This window comes from Myripristis murdjan, chromosome 19, assembly GCF_902150065.1.
Source record: "Myripristis murdjan chromosome 19, fMyrMur1.1, whole genome shotgun sequence".
In the NCBI taxonomy this organism is placed as follows: domain Eukaryota; kingdom Metazoa; phylum Chordata; class Actinopteri; order Holocentriformes; family Holocentridae; genus Myripristis; species Myripristis murdjan.
This window is the reverse complement of record NC_043998.1, coordinates 1,715,662-1,736,791: the sequence shown is the minus strand read 5'-3', so window position 1 is coordinate 1,736,791 and position 21,130 is coordinate 1,715,662. Positions and strand designations below refer to the sequence as shown.

General features: G+C 44.4%; 1 protein-coding gene across 1 annotated transcript; it reads left to right on the top strand.

Moving 5' to 3' along the window:
* Positions 1 to 3,497: 3,497 nt before the first annotated feature.
* fam53b (family with sequence similarity 53 member B) lies at positions 3,498 to 19,927 on the top strand. The gene is made up of 5 exons (XM_030077494.1): positions 3,498 to 3,736; positions 10,152 to 10,382; positions 12,137 to 12,191; positions 13,887 to 14,650; positions 18,870 to 19,927. The coding sequence occupies exons 2-5, from the start codon at positions 10,293 to 10,295 to the stop codon at positions 19,230 to 19,232; spliced, it is 1,272 nt and encodes a 423-aa protein (XP_029933354.1). The 5' UTR covers positions 3,498 to 3,736; positions 10,152 to 10,292; the 3' UTR covers positions 19,233 to 19,927.
* Positions 19,928 to 21,130: the final 1,203 nt, after the last annotated feature.

Genomic DNA, 21,130 nt, shown 5'->3' with positions numbered 1-21,130 from the left:
CCATCCTTCACAGAATTAGACCCTCAACTCTGTCATCTTAATTGGAAGCCATCAGTGTCCATATGCAGCACCGATGCTCACAAGTTTGTCATTGAGTGTAGAATCATGTGACTGCTTGACCTGACCAATGAACCTACAGATGAGTGACAAATTAGAGGAAAACACAACATAAAGTGTATCAAAGTGTTGTGGTGTGGGTGACCACAAGCAGCCAGAACAGCCTCAGTGCTCCTTGGCATAAATTCAATAAGCCTCTGGGACTGTACTGGAGGGATCAAGCGCCACTCTTCTACAAGATAATGTACATACAGGGGGATATTATAGTAGGGTTGCAGTGGATAAACATGTCATTACCAAGACAAATGCCCATTTGCGAGTTCAGTGGTGGAAAAGCCATAGCCACTGGTCTACATATATGGAAAAAAGTGATGTGGTCAAATGAGTCATCCTTCACATGTGTGCAAGTATGTGTGTCGTCCACCAAGACAACTCTACACGTCTGAGTGGTGGACCTCTTTAGTGACGGCTTGCTCTGTTGTGCTGTGAGGGTCATTTTCCTGGCATTGTTTAGCTCCACTTGTCTTCTTACAGGGAAAGCTCATTTCAAAGCAATACAAAGTTATTATGAGTGGTCACCTTTATCCTATGATGACATATTTCTATCCAGGCGAGAGTGCTTTCATCCAGGGGGACAATTCCCCTCATCCACACAGTGCAAGAGCTCACTGAATGGCTTGTTGAGAATGAAAAAGATGTAAATCACACCATATCAAATGGCCTTTGCACTTAAAACACACCCTAGTGCAACAGCCATGGGAGATTTTGGACTGATGTGTTAGACAGACGAGTAGAATCAATGCCAAGGTGCATAGATCGTGGTGACCCAACACCTTACCAAGACACTTTATGTTATTTCATGTCTGTAGATTGCAACCCTACTGTACCCTGAGAAATGTCGGAGCCTTGCCCTATATTTGTTAAATTTGTAGGAATAGGAGGAGTGATCAAGAATAATTAATGTGGTGACATTAATAAGCTTCATTATGACTCAGGATAGAAACTGCTCTCAGCCCCGATTATAAAATACTAAAATGCTCACACAGATACCAGAGACACCCATGAGTAGTCACTGGTGGAGCAGCTGCACTTCTTTCAAAATGCTTGTAAGCTCTGAGGGTTTAGTGATGTGCAAGCTTCATCAGAAAGAACGCCTCAGAGCCTCTTAGAAGGGATCCCAAAATCCACTGAGACGTGCCAGTTCAATTAACTTGGATATGAACATTATGGGCTGAGGATTAGTTGGATAAATATGGGTAGTAGCAGTGTAATTTAGATGGTGGTCCATGAAAGCCACATGCTCTTTTCATGTTGAGACACAACATAAGTTTCAATAGACCTCTGTCCTGCTGAGTAATAAGCAGACAATTATTTGCACAATACACTGTATATGAATGCTGCAACAAGTCAATTTGTAGATGCATGTACTTCTGCCTTTTGTCAAAGGGTGTCACTGTTTTTCTTCTGTGCCCAGAACTGTCCCTCTTTCGAGAGACTTGACAAGCATATTTGTAATTTGTGTACATTAATGGAAAGCTCATGAGTTCTATGAATGACAAATAGCATAACTAAATTGGTCTCTTAGCTTTGGAATTACTTTACAGAAATGTACTGGCACGGTTCAAATGCTCGATCTAAATTATCTCTAATTTATGAATGGAAAACAAACTTATAAATCTTATGTAATGATGAGTTACGTCAGGGATAGAGTATTAGCCGTTCTTTAAAGATGAGAAGGGTTGGCTCCTGTAACAAGAGTCCTTTAGCCATCTGTCTGAGGCCAGTGGGAACCACAGATGGCACACAGCATTCTGCATGGGGTCTCCAGAGTCCCCAGAATGGGACTTGGAAGCTCACTTCCTATTTACTGTAAACCATGTGGTAGCTGCGAGCTATGTTTAAACAAAAAGGGAATTCCAAAAACAAATAAAGGTTTACTATGCCTTGAACATACCTTTGTTATAAAGAATATATTACAGGTCTGTTTTGTGTTGTTGTGTTTCCATTGCACCAGCAGGTATGATTGGTGAATACTGCCCTCTGTAGTTTTATTTAACACATCACAGTCACACTTGTTGAATGGTGGGACTATTACTCATGCACTACCATTTAAGTGTTCAAGGTGTTTAGATCTAATTCCCAAAGGGTCATGCATATGTTTTAGGAATATGTGACACTACAAACAGTGTTTCCACTCTGTATATTCTGTATTTTGTCAGTAAATATATCAGTCACTTTCCAGACTACTGCTGGGGTGTTGGTAATAACATGTCGGTGACCCCCCACACTGTAACCTACATAGCAGAATTGACAAATCCTGGGTGCCCTTTAACACAAGGGGCAGACAGTCTGAAACCTTTAGGCGGAGGGAGATTAGTGGCACACAACAGATGTTACTCGTTGATTAACAATAGTGTCTGCCAGGGGTGAGCCTCAGCTCCCCACCCCTCTGAGGCCTTGTGTCTTAACTTCAATCCCCATAAAATAGATGAACACACTTGATGTGACAGCGATGATGCTGTGGGGAAAAAAAAAAAAAAAAAGTGTGGTTGCTGGTCTTTGTAGTCTCCCACAGTACATCTTAAGGGACAGTCCAATAAAGATCCAGTGGTTTTGCCTTTACAGCATAAAAAATAAGTGCAATCATTATCATCACTGAGCTGCACATGATCTTACTGGTAATGCTGCTTAAAAGGCACATTATGAAAAAGAGTAGCGGCGGCTGGATTTGTGATAAAACTGGAGATTGAATGCATGTACATAAGAAGGCAATATGAAAACTGATGCTTTGATCTGCAAGCCGATAAGTGATGTTGCCTGCTCATGTAAATTTGACTCAAGTCACAGCATATTTTAACCAAACAGTGAATAAATGCCTCTTTAGCAGACACACCCATGTAGCCTATACCAGTGATGGAGGAAGCAAGCTTTTTTACTCCCTGGCATGAGGAACATCTGTTTGTATTTATTTAGGATAAACCCCTTATAAGTTGGATGCTGGAGCTCATTTTGGTTGGGTGAGTTATCTCTCTCTCTCTCTCTCTCTCTCTCTCTCTCTCTCTCTCTCTCTCTCTCTCTCTCTCTCTCTCTCTCATATACACACACTCATAATGTAACACTAGTCCATATTGTGAAAGTTCCTTGTCTATATTCACAGCAGAAAAACTATGATTACTTTTCATTACTTGAAGCAAGAACACACCACTAGTCAATGGGAAGAAGGGGGAGGTGAGTGATACAAAAAAGTCACAATTTTTCTTTTAACCAAATGGTGTACATTTAAAACTGTACCAGCGACAATTTATTTTTTAAAAGCACATTAAGTGGAAAAAAATAGGTTAGGATGAGAGGTTTGTTGTTATAAAGTAAATAGACACCCCCTCCCCCCGTGGGGTGAATGGTACGGTCTAGTGTATGTTGTCACAGCGTCATTAGCTTACAAACTTGGACAGTAGTGCACTGGGGCAATGTTGTAGCTGCAGGAGCTGCCCGGAGCAGGACTTGAAGTTGCTGCTCGTCTAGCTTCCTGTTTGACGCCGTTGTTTTGCCTTGGTGCGCAAAACAACAACAACAACATCAACAACAACAGCAAGTCAAGATGGTCAAGCGAAACTAGCTATAAAACCAGCTGCTGGTTTTGTCAGTCGTGGGATCCAGCGAGATGTCCACCGTGCTGCTTGTGAGTGATAGTTTTCAGACAAAGTGTGAAGCTGCTCCTTGCTGTTTTGAAAGTGTTCTAATGTTGATATGTGCGGGGAAAGTTGGTGACAAGGCATGAAAGTGACTCAAAAGGTGGTGGTGAGCTTTGGGGGAGACTGAACTTAGCCTGCGCCCACTTTAGCTTAGCAAGTTTTCCCTCATGTGTCCACACTGCCTTTGCTTTGTCCCCCTTTTGTCTTGTATGATGGGTTCCTGTCTCCATTTGCTGCTTGCATTACAAATTTTCTCTGCTCTTTGTTGATATGTTGGAATTACCCAGTCATACTTTGAGTTTTAAAAAGTTGCCAGAGAAGGTTAGTTTGATAATAAAGCCACTGTCTAAAGAAGGTGTGCTTCAATCTGAAAATTAAACCTATTCCTCGTAGTTATCAGTGTTATAGCATCCTTTTGTAGTATCCATGCTTGGCTTGTGCATGCAGCTGGCAGTAACTTTTAAGTGCCAATTTCTGACTAAATCAATGGATGACAGGCGACCAAGTCACCCATGAAGTCTGCAACATGTTGCTTCATGGTTTAGGCTGTCTTCCTTTGCACAAAAGCATTTTCCTGTGAACTGGCCAAAACATGAAGTGCAAGCAAATCTGGCCTGAACTTGGATTTTTTTTTTTTTTCACTCATGCCATGCACACACATGGCAAGGTAGGTCAGTAGTGTGTTGTAGCTACCTGTAAAAGCTATTCAATACCTGTTTAGCAGCCTCCAGGTTCGTGCCTCTCTGTACCTGATGCTGCATTTGGCCATGCCTTTTGGGGATATTTAGTTTCTCCTGCTGGTATGTTACAGTTTGTACCGTTGCAGTGGAATGCTGCTGTCTTATCTCCATCTCTTTAAACTTAGACAGGCCTGACTGACGTGCAATCAGACAGAATCTACAATCCAGGTGCTCGGTCAAAGCGCAAACACACAAGTTAGATTAACCTCAGCTCTCCCCAGTGTCTCATTGCCATGATCATGACTGCCAAAGTGTGTAAGTAGCTTATAGTGACAGGCTTTACCTTGAACATACACTAAATATTCTGAAGTGGTGTTGAGAAAATGGTCACACAGCAGGCTTTGTTATCGGCGAACAGGTGTGCTAATTTGCCTTTTGTGCAGTTATATTTTAATACTTTGTCATCAATAGTTTGCGGCCTTTCTCTTGAGTTCAAAATCCTGTTTGCTCTGTAGCCTGTGTGTAACATTCTGTGAGCTCCCGTCACACCAATTTGCTTGCCAAACTCATTTCCCTTTCATGAGGGATTTTGGAAAAGGAGTTTAAGGGACTGTTTGTGCTGGTTTCTTGGACTAGCTCAGTTTTCAAGGCCTTTTCCCCCAGAAACCAAGAGGCCTCCACCTGGAGAGTTGGCAAGCTAAATATGCAAAATTGTTGAGGCAATTTTAGTTGAAGTACAAATAGGGCTGAGAAACCTATAGATATTATATTGATATTGTAATATAAGACTAGATATTAGATATTAGACACAACACAGATTTCAGATATTGTATTATTGTAAGTCTTTTTCTGGTTTTCCTGAATTTCAAATGCATGTAACTTTTAGAAATGAATGGACTATTTGTAGCTGGTATGTTATTTGCCTCTACTTGCTTGGCAATTATAATCACATTTCTTGGAATTGTTTATCAAAAATCTCATTGTGTAAACAGTTGGTGAAAGCAGCAATAGTCATCCCTATAATATCATCACAGTGTTGATATTGAGCTATTCAGTCAAAAATATTTGGATATTTGATTTTAGCCAAGTACAAATCAAGTGTCCTGTCAAATGGTGCAGGTGATTCCCCCTGCCGTTATTTGAATTATTCTCAGAGATCCAGTTTATCACAGTGTCTACGTTATGACATTGTTGAGGCTCTATCTTGAGAATATTCAGTTCCCTCTGTCTTTTCAAGTTCCTGTGTCTGGTCAGTGGCATGGCAGTGTGGGGGAGGGCTGGAATCCTGCATGTAAAACTCAAGCGTGCTCTTTCTCCCCAAATTCTTTATTTTGATTGAATCCAAATAGGCCTGTGCCCCATGGATGTGACTTATTCTTATTTAGGCCTATTAATGTGCAATGTTAGTTTGCTGTGGAAGTAGAGGCATGCTGCGCCTTGGGCCCTTTGTTATTAAGAGACTTTGTTAGATTTAGCATTCATGTGAACAACATTTCTCTCCCAACTTGGACAGGTTTGCTGAAAGCCATGTTTACCGACCTCAACGAACCTCTTGTTCTGAACAAATGTATACAGTGCAAGTGATTATGTATGAGATAATTAAACAGCAGGCCTTCTTTAAAATGTAGGCCTCCTTGGCTGCCATGCATAGCCTTGCTGAGTCTTTGTGTTTATGGTAAGTGGGCAGCTGCATGCTTGTGAGACCATGGCTCTACCCCAGGCCCTCAACCAAGCTTGGTCACCACTATTGAAGCCTCCCAGCCATGCTCATTTCTGACTATTCACTCACTGCTTTAAATGTAGAGTATGCCTCCCGTTTGACATAGCCTAATTTCTGTGAAAATGCGGGCAGCTGTGGGTTAGCCTACACCCTATAATGTGTTTCATAAATTTCTTTTCACTCAGTCAGCCGTAGCAAAACTTGATGGCGCCTGTCCTTTTGTAGCCGCTAATTGATCACAACACAAACAAAGAAGTTTTCAGGTTTAAAAAAAAAAAAAACACCTCCATTCTCACAGTGAAAAAGATGCTGCAGAAAACACTGAACCGGTTTGCTGTTTTATCAATCAGTCAGACTTCATGCACACTCAGAGTCCTGCCCTTTTATGCTATGGTCTGTCAACACCACCAACCATCATGACATGGGAAACTGCCTGAATGTGCACTAGTCCAAATATGGATCATTCACAAGCCGTGACCACTCAAAGAAATAGGCCACAGGAGCCAAGAGCCTGGGGATGCAAGCTTTTTAGGAACATGCATATTTTCTCCCAGGGAATTTTTCTGTGGAGCTAAGCATGACTCCTAGCCAGCATTCTTTCCTCAGGCAGCCCAGCGATGAAGAGCAACACAAATCCCTCAGCTAGGTTTCAGGTTGGTCTGTCTCAGGTGCTCAGCAGATGCTTGGATTACTGAGAGGGCCACAATCCTGGGATTGTTCTGAGCAGGACACGGATCCAAACACCGTGCATGCAGGAATGTCATAGGAGGATATATGGAAATTCGGTGTCAAAGATAGCCTTTTTATGGGGAGGGTAGTAAACGTCATGCTTTAAACAGATAAAAGACCTAATGAAACTCTAATCTTAGGTGCTGAGGATAAGAATCAGTTGATGCATAATTGATACAGCCTTACAGCAAGTTAACAAACTGTGTTGCTCAGTAGCCTACTTTAGGCCCATACAATGGGGCACAACAGTGATGTCTAACAGTGTTGTTTACCACGAGCTGTCCAAGTCCCATAAGATGGATTAGTATTAGCTCTAACTGTCAGAGTCAGGCTCAAAGCTGCCAGATCCTTATGTAATGTTGGCCTAACCCGTGGGATTACAGTCTAAGCAATGTATAGAAAAGCTGCTCTAATTGGAAAATTGCATTTTAAAGCTTTCAGGGGTGATTACACTTTAGAAGCCTATTGTAATGTCTAGGCTGAAAGTCTGTACTCTTTGTGGACTTAGCCTCCGTTTATTCTGGGTTACAGAAGAGGCCCATTTACAGTATGGTGCTCCTATGCCTGTGTTACAAATACAGAAAAATAAAATAGGGTATATTCAGGCCTTTAGAGAGAAAATGTATCTGACTGTAAAGTAGGCTTGCATTTTATGTTTGACCCAATCTACACTGTGGTTTCCTCTCTCTTCCTATCTAGCTTTTATTTATGCTGAGTGATAACTAGCTGCTGCAGCTTTTGACACACCAAAATAACGATGGTTGAAAGGCTCATTGTGACCACAAAGGAAGCACGGAGCTCCATCAACTAGTCCAAGACGGCACTATGGTGTTGCTAGGGTCTGTCAGTCAGCAGGCTGTTTGCATGTGGTGGAGAGCAGATCTGCAGGGACGTCCCACAACACTCTTCCTCCTGCTCTGAGATTAGACCTCTCAGTTGTCACAGTGCCTGCTGCCCCAGCCAAGATAAAGAGCTATCGGCCCGCAGAAGCATGAAGGTTCTCACTGATTCAGATAAGGGCAGTGTCGTTATGGAGGTGAGTCTGCCCCAATGTCAGAGTTGCAGAAACATCCCTGTGGCAGAAATTCTAATTCCTTGAACCGCACACTTTGGTTGATAGACTGTGGCTTGATCGGGGTCTTTTAAAATATAAATGTGTATGTGTGTGATACGAACTGAGTGCACAGGGTTTACCCGCCAGGAGCTGGAGATGATTGAGCAGCGTGTCTTGGTGGACCTCATGTGTCTGCTTTACAGTTTCGTCTCTGCAGGAGAAAGCAGTGGCCGTTTGCCAAGCCCCAAGGAGAGCACTCCTCAGCATATGCAAGTTTTTCCATTCACAAACTGTCATACAAGTTTGAATGGATTTCAAAGGCTGCGGGACTAGGTTAGGCTTTTCTAATTCTATGTTGTTCAACTTCTGTCACGGAGCCGGGGAATGTTTATAATTACATTATAAACCTCTCCCACTCCAAGCGCTTGGTTTAGATTTGTGGGTGGGGGAAATCTTAACGCCGTCGCCTGAGTGTGAGAACGAGGAGAAAATTGTTGGGATTCTCCTCAACTAAAAGTAATGGATCCTGTTTACAGTTCAGAATCCAGAGTGTCAGGCCACAGCCCATTACATCAGCATAGTTTTCATTACTATAGAGAAGGAAAACAGGATTGCTCATCAATGCATTAGTCTTTTTGCACAGCGTGAAAATGATGTTAAAACTTTTTTCTGCCCCTCAGACAAGGCAGTTCCTTAGGCGAGGTTTCCTTCTTTCCGTGTCAGTGCTGTCCACATCCATCAACAAGCCATTAAGGGGAATATTTAAAGGACCGTTTCCTCCACTTCAACACATGATCGCTAGTTATCTCTGCCTTGGAACACAGATTTGTGTGGTTATTGGTCACGCACAGTATAGGCTGGCCCAACCTAGTGAGTCTCCGTGCTTTGATCTGTCCTCTTCTATTCACAGACCAGACCACAAGTTAAGGCTGCCAGGCATCCTTGAACTGTATTGCTCAGTTTATGGCTAAAAACATCCCAGTATTTAAGTTGTTTTCCTGATGTGATAAGTGTTAGTAATGGAAATCATATGCTGCACGCAAACACCACCTAGTGCCGCCAGTCTGTCAGGCCCCTCAGGGTCTTGTGATGCTGCAGCTACACCACCACCCCTCCCCAAAACACACACGCACACACACACACACACACACACACAATCACAAAACCCACACCCCATCCTCTGATGTTGCCTCGTTTGTTTCGTACGGTGTCTCATCATCTGCACACAGCACCCTTTTGTTTCACACACACCATCTCTTTCAATTTCTCTTTTTTTTTTCTCCCCTCTATCTCTGCAGTTGTTCAGTCATTGAGCTGGCTAACAGACCCTTCAGCTTCTCTGACCTTGCAGGCCTGCCACCATCTTGGGTCCACTACGCTTGGATTACCTCATTCCCCTTACCTGACCCAGTCTAAACTGTTCCTATCAAGGTGGTAGTAAAATCATCTGTGGCGATTACACTCTATAGATTTACATCTGTGGCTAATCAGCTGTTTTACTGTAATCGGTGCGGCACTAATGCGAAGAGGGTTGTTTTGATAACCGCAAGGTCAGCTATTCCCAGTCAGGCCCTGAGGATTCAATTACACAACTTTGACTTTGCTCCGCTCTGCTCTCTGTGTTCCAGTGTGGAACACTTTGAGGAAGCTTACTCTCTCTCTCTCTCTCTCTCTGTCTCTCTCTCAGATGACCGATAATCTTCCAAATGGACAGACAAGAACAAAAACAAGGTGTAGAGTTTCACTTTTGGTGTCACGATGGAGAAACCAAGGGGAAGTGAAAATGCAGCTTAGTTTGACTGCTATATGATGATGTACGACGAGCTCCCACACACTGCAGATCTGTGCGGCGTGTGTGTTTGCGGGGAGTATTTGCCCGCTCACGTGTGAATTAAAGGATCTTGTCAAACCACCGACCTCCCTCGAATTTCCACTTTCCCAGCCATCCTCTTAGCTAGCTGTTTGTGTTTTGCAAGAGTGTTGGTGGGGAGAGTAAACTTGAGCTACAGAGAGACTGAGAGGGATCTGTGTGTGAGCTGAGCTTGAGGGCTTAAGAGAGTGCTGGGTTTGGTCGGCAGTGATGGTGTGTTTTGGAGCTTCCACCCCGGGGATCCCTGCTCTCCACAATCCAGCTGGATTGTGCTCAGCTTATACGGTAGACAGAATGTTAGAAATGTACTGAATTCTAATCCTTTGCTCATCTTTTTGTGTCTGCCCAGGATTGGACCGAGGAGTGAAGTGCATTCCTGGAGGGGTTGAGTGGTGCTGTCTGTCCGTATGAGAAATCAGCCTGCTCACACCATGCCCATCGAAATGGCCTCCAGCCTTATTTGCCTGCACTGGAATGGCTTGGGACAAAGATGTGTGTTGCCATGGTGATCATTTACAAGAAAACACTGGAAAAGAAGGGTGTTGAAGATGTAACATCCAAAAGGCCGGATTTGGGCCCGGTGAGAGGTTATTCTCTACTTGTGTATGAATTTTTCAGAGGTTTGTGTTCAATGTGTGATTGCATGTTTATGAGTATCTTTGCCAGCAGACTTTCAACTGCACTCGTCAAGGCAGAAAACAACAGGGTGCTGTCATAAATCAGGGAAAATGTTACTGGCCATATTCATCATGTCACAGCAGTTTTATGGCCCTATATTATATTTTCCTATTTTGTCAAAGTTAATCAGAGGCTGAATATGACTTTGATTACAGAGAACTTCCCCTGAGTCAAATTTGTCGGAAAACAAATCCGAGAAAATAATGTCAAAAGCGTTATTTGGACATAACGCACCCGACAAAAGGGATGTTTTCATTGCAATTAATGGTGATTGCATCGTAATAGCTCCCAGTCGTTATCACCAGGGTGTTTGTCATCTGGTTTGAATCCTCAGTGTTCCATTAACTACACTCAGAATAACAATGGAGGATTTTAGTTCCACCAGGCTGGGCAACTCTGACTCACCTTCTAATCAGCATCCATGCAGTAGAAAGCTTCTCCCTGGCAGCATGGAGTGAGAAAATTCCCCCAGTAATGTAGACAGAGTTTGCCCTCTCAGCCACGTGAAATGAAGTCATCATGCTCCAGGGCTGACTGTCAGTCAGAGGCATTTATGGTAGCCTCTCTTTCTTTCTGCCCCTCTATTGACTGGTTGTGCTTGGTCCTCCACTCCCAGCAGCTAGTAACCTCCTCCAGCACTCTCAAGGCCCAATTATACAGACACAAACTTTGTTAGAGGACCACACCAAGGTTTTGGCATAGTTTAGCCCTTTTGTACTGCATTTCACATATGCTTTAACATTATTCCTAACCCTTTTCCAGTGCATACCATTCATTTTCAGATGTCTGAATGTGTTTTTTCCAAAGCCATTCACCTCCATTAATTGCAGTGCAGTACAAAAATCAACCTTGCAGAAACTTAAAAAATGCTTCTGTCAGTTAATCCATCACGGCGAGCCAGTGAACATCCTACCTTGGTTTATTTTTGTCAGTTGCTTTATTATTGTGTGGTAATTCAGTTAAATGCAAGCCTGCATGCCTTCCGTTTTGTTAATACATGGGTGGGAAGGTCCGTCATCTGGGATTTCAAAATCAGTTCCCAGACTGTGTTGCATTCACATGCAGTATGGTCAGAGAGTCAAACCCAGAAGACAAGTGATGAGCAAACATGGACATGATTTAGAGGAAGTGGCTTCTTGCTTTAAAAATGTATGATTTTGAAATGTATGATAGTTAGTTTGGCTAACTGCTGAGTAGGAAATTAGTTCTTGCTATTTATCTGATGAATGCACCATTCGTGTCACGCTTTCCATACACAGACAGCCACACAACACAATGTACATCTCAGCCAGAGAAAAGATTGTCTTATGAACAAATTTCAAATACCTATGACTTCTAAACCTGTGGGTGAAAATGAGCTTGGGCAGGGGAGAACTTTAAGATAGGTTTGTCACCGGACAGTTTGAATTAAAAACAAGTGAAATCAATGAGATATTTAAAAACCTGCAAAACTATGGTGTGCTTTAGAAACAGGCTGTACCAATGCATGCATGCAGTGCAGTAAACTATGCTAAGGGTCCGTAAGTAGTTTGTGGTTTGTCACTTTTATTTGTTAAGTAAGTCAGTGCTGGTGGTTGATGCTACAACCTCTGGTACATTCTATCTTGGCAAGTTTCAGTGGTGAGCTGACGGTGAGTCCTTTCTGCATTTCCACAGTTCCAGGCGCAGACCATGAGCCAGGGGACTGCGCTCTTCTCTTGCGGACTCATGGGTAAATGTCAGCCCTCTCTCTGTGACCCCTTTCCAAACATCCATGCATTCACACACCTCACCCCATCTACTCTCTCACATTACATTTGTTCCTTCGTTGTGGTTGCAAACTCATCACAAACCAGATAGGACCTGTAATTATGTACTGATGACATCCTTCAACAGCTTGTGGAGGCCAGGAAATGTGTTTTGCGACAGCCATGGTTTGCAGGGGCGGTGCTGCACTGTCGCCGTTCAGAGAGATGATTGACGGCAGTCGCTGCTGCATCTGGCCCACAGTCACACTCTGTTATGTCAAACACGTCAGGCAGCTGTTCCTGCTAACATCATCGTGCATTAATGACCACATATTAGCGCCTTATCATTAGCAGGGCTCTCATGGAGCTTTTGCGAGCTACAAAGCTGTGGACATTTTGTCATTAAGTTAGATATGTGTTATCTATAATGATTTGGGAAAAAGGCCCCCATTCTCCATTCCCCTAGTAGTAGTAGGAGTAGTTGTAGTAGGAGTAATGGCCTCAGCAGATTTTTCATTGTAATTATGCACAAATGGCACTCTGGAGATTAATGGTGTTTTGTGTTAGCTGCAACTTGGCAGTGGGTCCTTAAGACTGGCAAGATCCTGGCACAGAACACCACACTAGCAGTAGGTGTTGTTCGCATTGCCCTTTGTTCTTCGCCCCCAGTCTATGTTAATGCTATTTTCGTGATTTTTGTCAAGTTCCAGTGCAGAAGAATAGACCTTTTGCATACCAGGAGAGGGCAACAGGCTTTGTCGTTCAAGATGTGACTCATGGTTTGTAAAATGTCTGACCCAGTCAGTGATTCAAGACTTGTTTGTGCAACGGGGGTAGCAGCTGGTGTGCTGTCAAGGCACGGTATCTATGGTGCCGCTGGAGTGTTGATCAGTGTTGGCACATAGCTACCTGGATGGACCTCTGATATATAGGGCCTCTTTCAAAACAGCTGCTAGCGTCCTGCAATTCACACAAGATGGACCAACAGCCAAGATAGTAAGCCTCAGTTAGAATGTTTATGATGGGCTATTGACATTTAAACAACTGTGGAGCAACGCTTGATATTGAGTCGGTTAGATATTGAGACCTGTTCTCTTCCCAGTCAGCTGTGCTGGTAGCCTAGGTACACACGAAAGCAGGGACTGGAGCCACAAGAGCAAACTTTACTTCTTTTTGTGTTGAATGCCCTGTCTTCTCCAGGTGACAGGTGCAGATTATATAAAGCAGTGTGTAGTGCCAGTACAAAGGACGCATGCGAGGAGCAGAGCTCTGACCCATACTGCAGCGGTCTGTTGTGTGATTGTTGTTTTTCTTGTTGAGGCTGTGACAAGCCCTGGAACTAGGAGCTGTTGTCTCTTCAGTTTTGAGGGCAGATGTTGGTCAGACCTCCATGCCTAAAATGCTTCTCATACTAGTTTAACAGTTCCTAAGCTGCACAAACATGTAGTCAACTCTCGGCCTATAAATTATACAGGGTTGATGTTCAGGTCTGAATTTTGACTCGTTTGGTCCGTCATTTTCTGATATGATTTTTATTTCCTCTGTTTATGTATTTAACTGGTTTAAGTATTACTTAAGTATTACTTAAACCAGTTTTATTACTACTCAATTGCTTTATTTAATTACTACTAGATATTTAATGGTTATTTAATTAAACTGAATCTGGATTTTTGTTGCAGAGACGAGCCGGTGGCGTGAGGTCAGTCAGGGCTGTGCCTTGCAGCAGAGGCCAGTGGGGGCCAGTCTGGAGAGCCTGTGGGACGTCCTGCCTGAGGTGCATCAGAGTCCTGGTCATTGGGGTTGGGAGGTTGGCACCGCCTCGAGCACCATCACCAGCTTGCTGCAGAACCTCAGCCTGACCGAGGCTGCGTCTTCACCCTCCACTGCACCCCCCAGCAAGCGGCAGTGCCGATCCCTATCTTGCTCAGATGAGCTGGGTGGTTGTCGCTCTGCCTGGCGCCCTCAGGGCTCACGGGTGTGGACAACAGTGGAGAAGAGGAGGTGCCACAGTGGTGGCAGTGTCCAGCGTGGCGGTGCCGGGGGTGCGCAGGTCAGCTTCCCAGCCATGCAGCGCAGTTCCAGCTTTAGCCTGCCCACCCGCTCCAACACCCTCGAGCTGCCGTGCTTCACCCAGCGTCTGCCCTGCCCCTCTGCCTTCACTGGCCTGGCTCCTTCCTCCTCTGCGCCCCTGTCCTCTGAGCCCCCAGCGCAGCCCCTCTACCTCTCTCATGAACAGATCTGCCTCCCAGAGCCCCGTGGGCCCTCTCCACCCAGCTCCCCTGACTCCACTCCAGAGCTGGAGCGCCGTGGCGGGCAGGGGGGGCTGGCCCGCAGCCACTCACAGCCGTGCGTCCTCAACGACAAGAAGATTGGCATGAAGCGCAGGAGACCAGCTGACACACACAAGCAGAGGCCTTCCCTGGACCTGGCCAAGATGACACAGGTTGGTATTAAAACTGCATCCTTTGACCGTAACAGAAATAATGCATGCTGTAGGAAACAGCTTGGTATCACATTTGAATGGCTTGGGCTCACCATGAAAGATACTGTTTACTAGGATTTGAAAGTAATTGACGTTCATTAGATGGAGACTTATGAATGTGACAATACAGTGTTGTTAATATTAACTTAACACTATAAAATTCAACTAAAAAAGTCTATATGCTGTGAGAAACATCAGCTCGTTGACTGTCATGTGCCAAAACACCTTGGTGAACAGTGTGGCAGGTAAAAAGTTGTGCCAGACTGCACAAACAAAGCACTCCCAGTGTGTTTCTGGTGGTTAGTGCTGCCCCTGTAGCCCTGCACTGAGATTTGGAAAAACTTGCAGGGCAGTTATGTCTCAACAGGAAACGACCTCTCCACTGTTGTTTATAGGCCCAATAATGGAGGGTTGGCTTGTTCTTATGTCTGCTGATAGGAACACAAAGTTTAACAGTGTAATGTGAACCTGTATGGAAGTTACATATGTTTAAGTGAGAAGTCACTCCCACTGCTAGCCCCCCCAGCTAGTCAGTGTGAAAAGTTAACCAGTCTGTGTTTGTCCCATGACCAACCTTTCTACAACATTTTGTGTGAATCCGGTCTGAACATTTTGAGATATTATGCGAACACATGAACAAACAGAACGTGTTGAAAGCAGTACACCCGCCATTCACTGGTGGAGGTAATTAAGGCGATGTATATTCAACACAAAGCAGACACTCAGAGTACACCCCCTGTTTGTTTTAAAAGGTAAGGAGTATGTGTCCTTTTTAACATCAGTTGATGGTTGTTATACAGTCTTTATCATCTGTTTATTTTAACGGTATATTTAATGTCATTCCTGAGTATGTCTTACTGCAAGTTATTTTCCTAGCCCTTTCCATTCCATATTGTTAATGTCACTTTCTGTGACATCTGTTTATCTGCTGAACCTGTCATCGTCCTCCTCACAGTCTGGGCCAGTTTAGCTTTGGATGGCTCTCTGGGTCATAGACAAGACCCTCGGGGAAATGGCCGAGCCAGCTGGAAGCTCTGTTAGACCAATCAGTCTCACTAACAAGAGTTAGTTATCCTCTGTACTTTGAGTAATTTGTTCCTTCCATGTTGGATAAACAAACACTTTAAAGGTCATACCATTGTGTCCTGCTCTCCCCCAACACACCTCAAAGTGCTTCAACAGGCACTATCATTAAAAGAAAGTGATCTTTCATGCAGGCCTGTTGTGGGTCACATTCCACTATGTGGGTGTGTATTTGCACATGCCAAATGGGAGAGAGCATGAAGTAAAGCATTTTTATGTGCGTTAAAGAAGTAACACATCAAACACGATGTGTGAGCAAACTGGCAAATGAAGAGGAGGAGAGGAGCTCATAAAAAAGGTTAGCTGTGGTACTTTTTCATCTCTGCACCTGTTCTTCATAGTTTCTCCTCTATGGTTTTATGAAACCAACGACTTAAGATGAGTTTGACTACATCTGAAGTAAACAAAGACAACCTGTTATGCTTGTACTTCCTGGCAGGCTTTTGTCTTTTCACCTCACAAACGCACGCATGTTTCACACATACACTGACTGGATCATAAACACAGGGCTGAACTTGGCCCTTCTGAGAAAGTCACCCAGAGTTCAGCAGTGTCTTAACAACACGGCTGCTGTGACGCGACAAGTGGACGCCACAAGCACTCCAAACAGGGAGGAGGTCAGCGTGGAGAGAAGAGACTTAGGCAAGGCAACAGACAATATTTTCACAGTGAAACTTCAGGGCGCTGAGATTGTTAGCATAGGGTCTTTCCTGCTGTTCATCATCTCAGTGCAAGGTTATCTGCCTCGTGTTCCCTGTTCCTCTGTTTAGAAAGTGCTGCTGCAGTGTTGGCTTTTAGCTCAGGTGAGAGGCCTTGCCTTTGAAACCATGAGACGCCATTTTATGGCCTCATGCAGACTAATCAGATTTGCTTTCATTGATATGATTTCTCTTTTTCTCAGATCTTCTTTAATTCCTCTCAAGTGACTGGTTTAGTGGCAAACCTTGGGGAAAATGATTTCCAGACATCTTGGCCCAGTTGCATGCAGCTAAACCCAGAGGAATATGGCTCTCATCTGCTCTGTCAAGTTACTGTGGCATGCAGCCTTTTAGTTGGGACAGTGTTTAAAAGTAGAAATGTGAAAAGTATGCAACCATGAATAGCCAGGAGATTTCTGTGGAAGCAAGAACGGCTGTATATCAAGATGAGGCTCAAACATATATATGATATTCAGAGGCTAAACTTGTTTGTCACTCAAAACAAGGGCTTTATTGTTCTTCACACTTCTACAAAGTCACCTAGCTATTCAAAGATTCATCCCAGTGCCGAGTGTGTCTCTAAAGTGTCCTCTCATCCACAGCTCGTGGTGGTATAGTTTACCCAGAGAGAAACTGCTACCCAGCCCTGTGGCTCTGTGAATGTCAGGAAGTAGAGCAGCTGTGGCAGAGATTATAGATTGTCGCACAGGGGATGTGTGTTGGGTAAAGAGATATTGATTTCTGTAAATTCAGCTCAGTGGGTGGATTGCTGCCACAACCGGGCCTCATGAGCTATTGATCACGTTTTATTGACGGAGAGTCAAGGTCATTATGGATGAGGAGCCTTTCTGCCCTCCTCTCCATTTCACCATTCAGTGGCGATGTGATAGTAGCAGGCAAACTGGACACCAGCAGTGTTTATTAATGATGCTCATTTTAATGTGGTACAGTAACTGTGAGATGATACTCTATCAGAGGAAATATAACTCTTTCCTTTGCCCATAATATCCTGAAGCTCTTCCTCTGTAGAACACTTCCTTTGTTTAAGATAAAAGTTATTCTTGGTTTGGCTGAACACAGAATGTCGGTGGCCCTATTTTGCTAAGCCCCAGACTATTCGTGGCCTTTATCAGTTCGGTCCCAGCCAAGGTCTGGGCCAGACATCTGACTCTGTCCAGACTGAAGAACTAATGCGGAGGGCAGCGATGCTACGCTGACTTGGTGCTGACGAATGCACCCTCTTGACCGGAGCCAAGTAAAACAGCAGGACTCCTTTGATGTGCTGCTGCCCCGGTGCTGAGTCCTCTCTCAGTGCTGGTGGCTCTGGGACATAGATCACAACTTTCCACTGTCACCTTTCTTCTCCACTAGCCTTATTCATAGTTCTAGCTTACTCAGCTCTCATCTTCATATTCCACGATCATGCAGACATACATGTGGGTGTGTGTGTGAATGCATTTTACTATGATCATATACTTGTCCACGAGCGTGTGAGATGCAGCCCTTACACCTCCACGCCTGCTCAGTATTACATAAGAACACGGGTGATGGAGGTTTTATAGAGGCTCTATTCTTTTGTGTCCTTTTGACCTAACACCGTAGAGGTTAGGCATGAGAGACAGCTGTCCTGCCTACTCCACATTAGCTGTCCAGAGTGCACAGGCCTCTGTAATGCAGCCTCCCACTCCAGTGAGCCCAGCTGTCGTGGGCCGTGATACGCCTTCAGCAGGGCTGGCACATGTGGATTTGCCTAAGGAATTTGCTGGGTTTCCCAGATGTATGTCCTCATTGTGCAGCACCAGTGAAAGGCCAGCAAAGTCGAAAGGCTGACATGAGTGATGTCTGCCCTCCGGGTATCTGGCCACTTGCTGCCTCGGTTCCCGCTGGACCTCAATTTGCACGCTCGGTTCACATTGCTTCACTCCATCCAACTACCAGTTGCTCCAATATGTAATGCAGGCTAAATTTATATCCTTTGAGCCTTCTAGCCTTGTTACATTTTTTTTCTTTTATTAAAATGGTTGTTGTCCAATGTTCAGCTCTGACACTCAGTGGCCCTCTCACATGCTGTATGAGTACAGTAGAGGGATTGTACTCAGAGGATGGTTATATGCAGTAAGACTTGCTTGTGTCCTGTTGAGGGCTTAGGTGATAATCTAAGATGAGGAAAATTGTTTTTTGATTAGCTAACCAAATATGACATTACCATGGCAGCAGCCAGTGTGGAAACTTGCCAGTAGACAGTGTGGGGACTAAGAAAGGCTGCTCACTATCAAACATATTTGGTCTGCATCCAAAGATTTTACATGTTTGTGGATGTTTGTTTGTTTATATGGGAAGTACATCATGTTTTTTTTTTTTTTTTTTTGTTAACTAATCACCCCCTTGCCTTTCCACAGAAACTTAGGAATTTCCACAGCCTGAGCTGCCCTGGGATCACAGGGGAAGACAGCTGCCAGTCAGGCCAAGCCCTCCCCATTCTCAGGAGCACAGCCCAATGTGAGACCGACTTCTCGTCTGTGAGTGAACAAGGCTTGGAGGACGTTCAACCCCGGACCAAAGAGGGCGAGACCACCCGGAGCATGGCAACGGATCCCACCATCGAGGAGCTGGACTGGAACTCCCCAGACTGTGGCGACATGACGGCAGGGACAACCAATGGGAAGGACCGTGAGCCTCTGTGGGCAGGGCTATGTAGCACAAGGAAGGACATGTTTCAGCTGGGAGGTGAGCTCGACATTGAGCAGATTGAGAGGAACTGAGCTGAACTGCCTCCCCTCCGAGGGTACAGCAAGTAAACCATGCTGATAGTCTTACGGACAAAACAAGTGGATAGCAGGGAGTGCCGCAGCACTTGCCTTGACTTTTTTCTCAAGGAGAGATTGAGCAGGAGCTTTGTGGGCCGGGGGCCCAATGAGGACTGCAGTCAGAAGCTACTTCCCCCTGTGCGGTATCTCAAATGTGTCTCAGGAGAACAAGGAAGCTGATGGGGCAGGGGGCGGGGGAGGGGGGCTGTTGTACTGGGGTCTTAAAGCATTTCTCTGTAACCCTGATTACCTGTCTGTACTAGGTATGGAGAGAATACACAGCAGGTTTGTACAAATTCTCTGCACTAGAAATAGTGAATGTTTCTCTGACGTTCTTCAGTAGTACATGGGTACATGATGGACAGAAAATGGAGACTACTTTGAGAGCTACTGTTAGTAAAGCCCCTTTCACTCTTAACTGAGCAATGAGCTGCACGCACACACAATCCATTAAGTATATTGATGAGCTTAACATTTCACACAGTAACATCGGGTGATTTTTTTTTTTTCTCCGAGATCTGTGCTCCTCTGTTTGAGAGAAACTTAGTGATGCTAATAGCGTTAATATTCTTCTTTTTACAGTTTGTAACTACAAAGCTATGTTAAACATGAACATATTTCTATACAAATAAACACAGTTTTAAATGTGTCATTTGTAATCGCTTCATTTGCGTAAAGCTCCTGCACACTGAAAAGAGCTTGCAAATAGATCTTCATTAAGACATTTTGATCGCTATGGCTCTTGTAAAAGTTTTTAAAGGACTTTGACAAATGTATACATTTTTTTTTTATATGTTGAGTGTCATTACTCAGAAAAGTTTGAATGACAACTGTAGTGGTTTTATGGAACACGTATTAGCAAAGCACATGCATTAACAGCAAGGTTATTGTTAGAGATATGTTTAGCTGCAGCCAACCCAGGAAAAGACAATAGCAGTTGTAGTAGTAGTAGTAGTAGTAGTAGTCGTAGTAGTAGTTGTAGTAATAGTAGTGTGAGGGGCCTTGACGGACAGCCTCTGATGAGCCTGTGTTTGTGTGCTGAAGCGGGGAGTCAGCAGGGAGGACGCCAGGCAGGGGTGGGAAGTCCGGTCCCCATGTCTCTTTTTCTTTCTTTCTTTTTTTTTTTTTTTTTTTTTTTTTTTAATGGCGGGTGGAGTGGTGGAGCTAAGCGGTGGTTCACCCCAGAGACCTCCCTCCCTCCCTGGGCTGGGAAACAAAAGGGTCTTTTTCTCTGAGGAGCACAGTGACGTGGGAGGTGGCTGTGAATGTGGGCCATGTGTCAGGACTGGTGCTGCTGCTCCGTTTCTCTGCTTCCCCTCCCCAACTTGGGTGCCTGTGCAAACCTCCAGCCTTTTACTGTCTCGCTCTTGTTTCTTTTCTTTTCTTTTTTTTTTCTTTTGTGCGCCACTGCTCCAGTACAGCTGTATATCACTTGACGCATGTTAGTTCAGACTTGCAAGTTGCAACCATGTCAGTCATTCTTTACGTGCATAAGGTGCCATTGAGGCAAGAAAAAAGTCCCCTCATTACAGACTGGCTGAGTAATTTGAGGATTGGTTGACACACTATACCCAAGGCTCAAATGCCACACAAAGCATAATTGTGGGCTTAAACTTGCCTAAAAGGCCAGCGTTTTCTTGTAATGGACTGGATTATGCTGCCGTCTCAGTATCTGTATGCTTGTTCAGTGGGGTCGTCTTTGCACTGTCACCAAGCTGCCTGCGGTGCGTACAAGCTGCCTCTTTTCACTGGTTAAGCCTTGTTGGGGTAATGAGTTGAGAAGGAAATGGGTAAACAGAACCCTTGTAAACGTGCTGTGCTGCAGACATAGAGACCGAGGGCCCCCAGCCTTT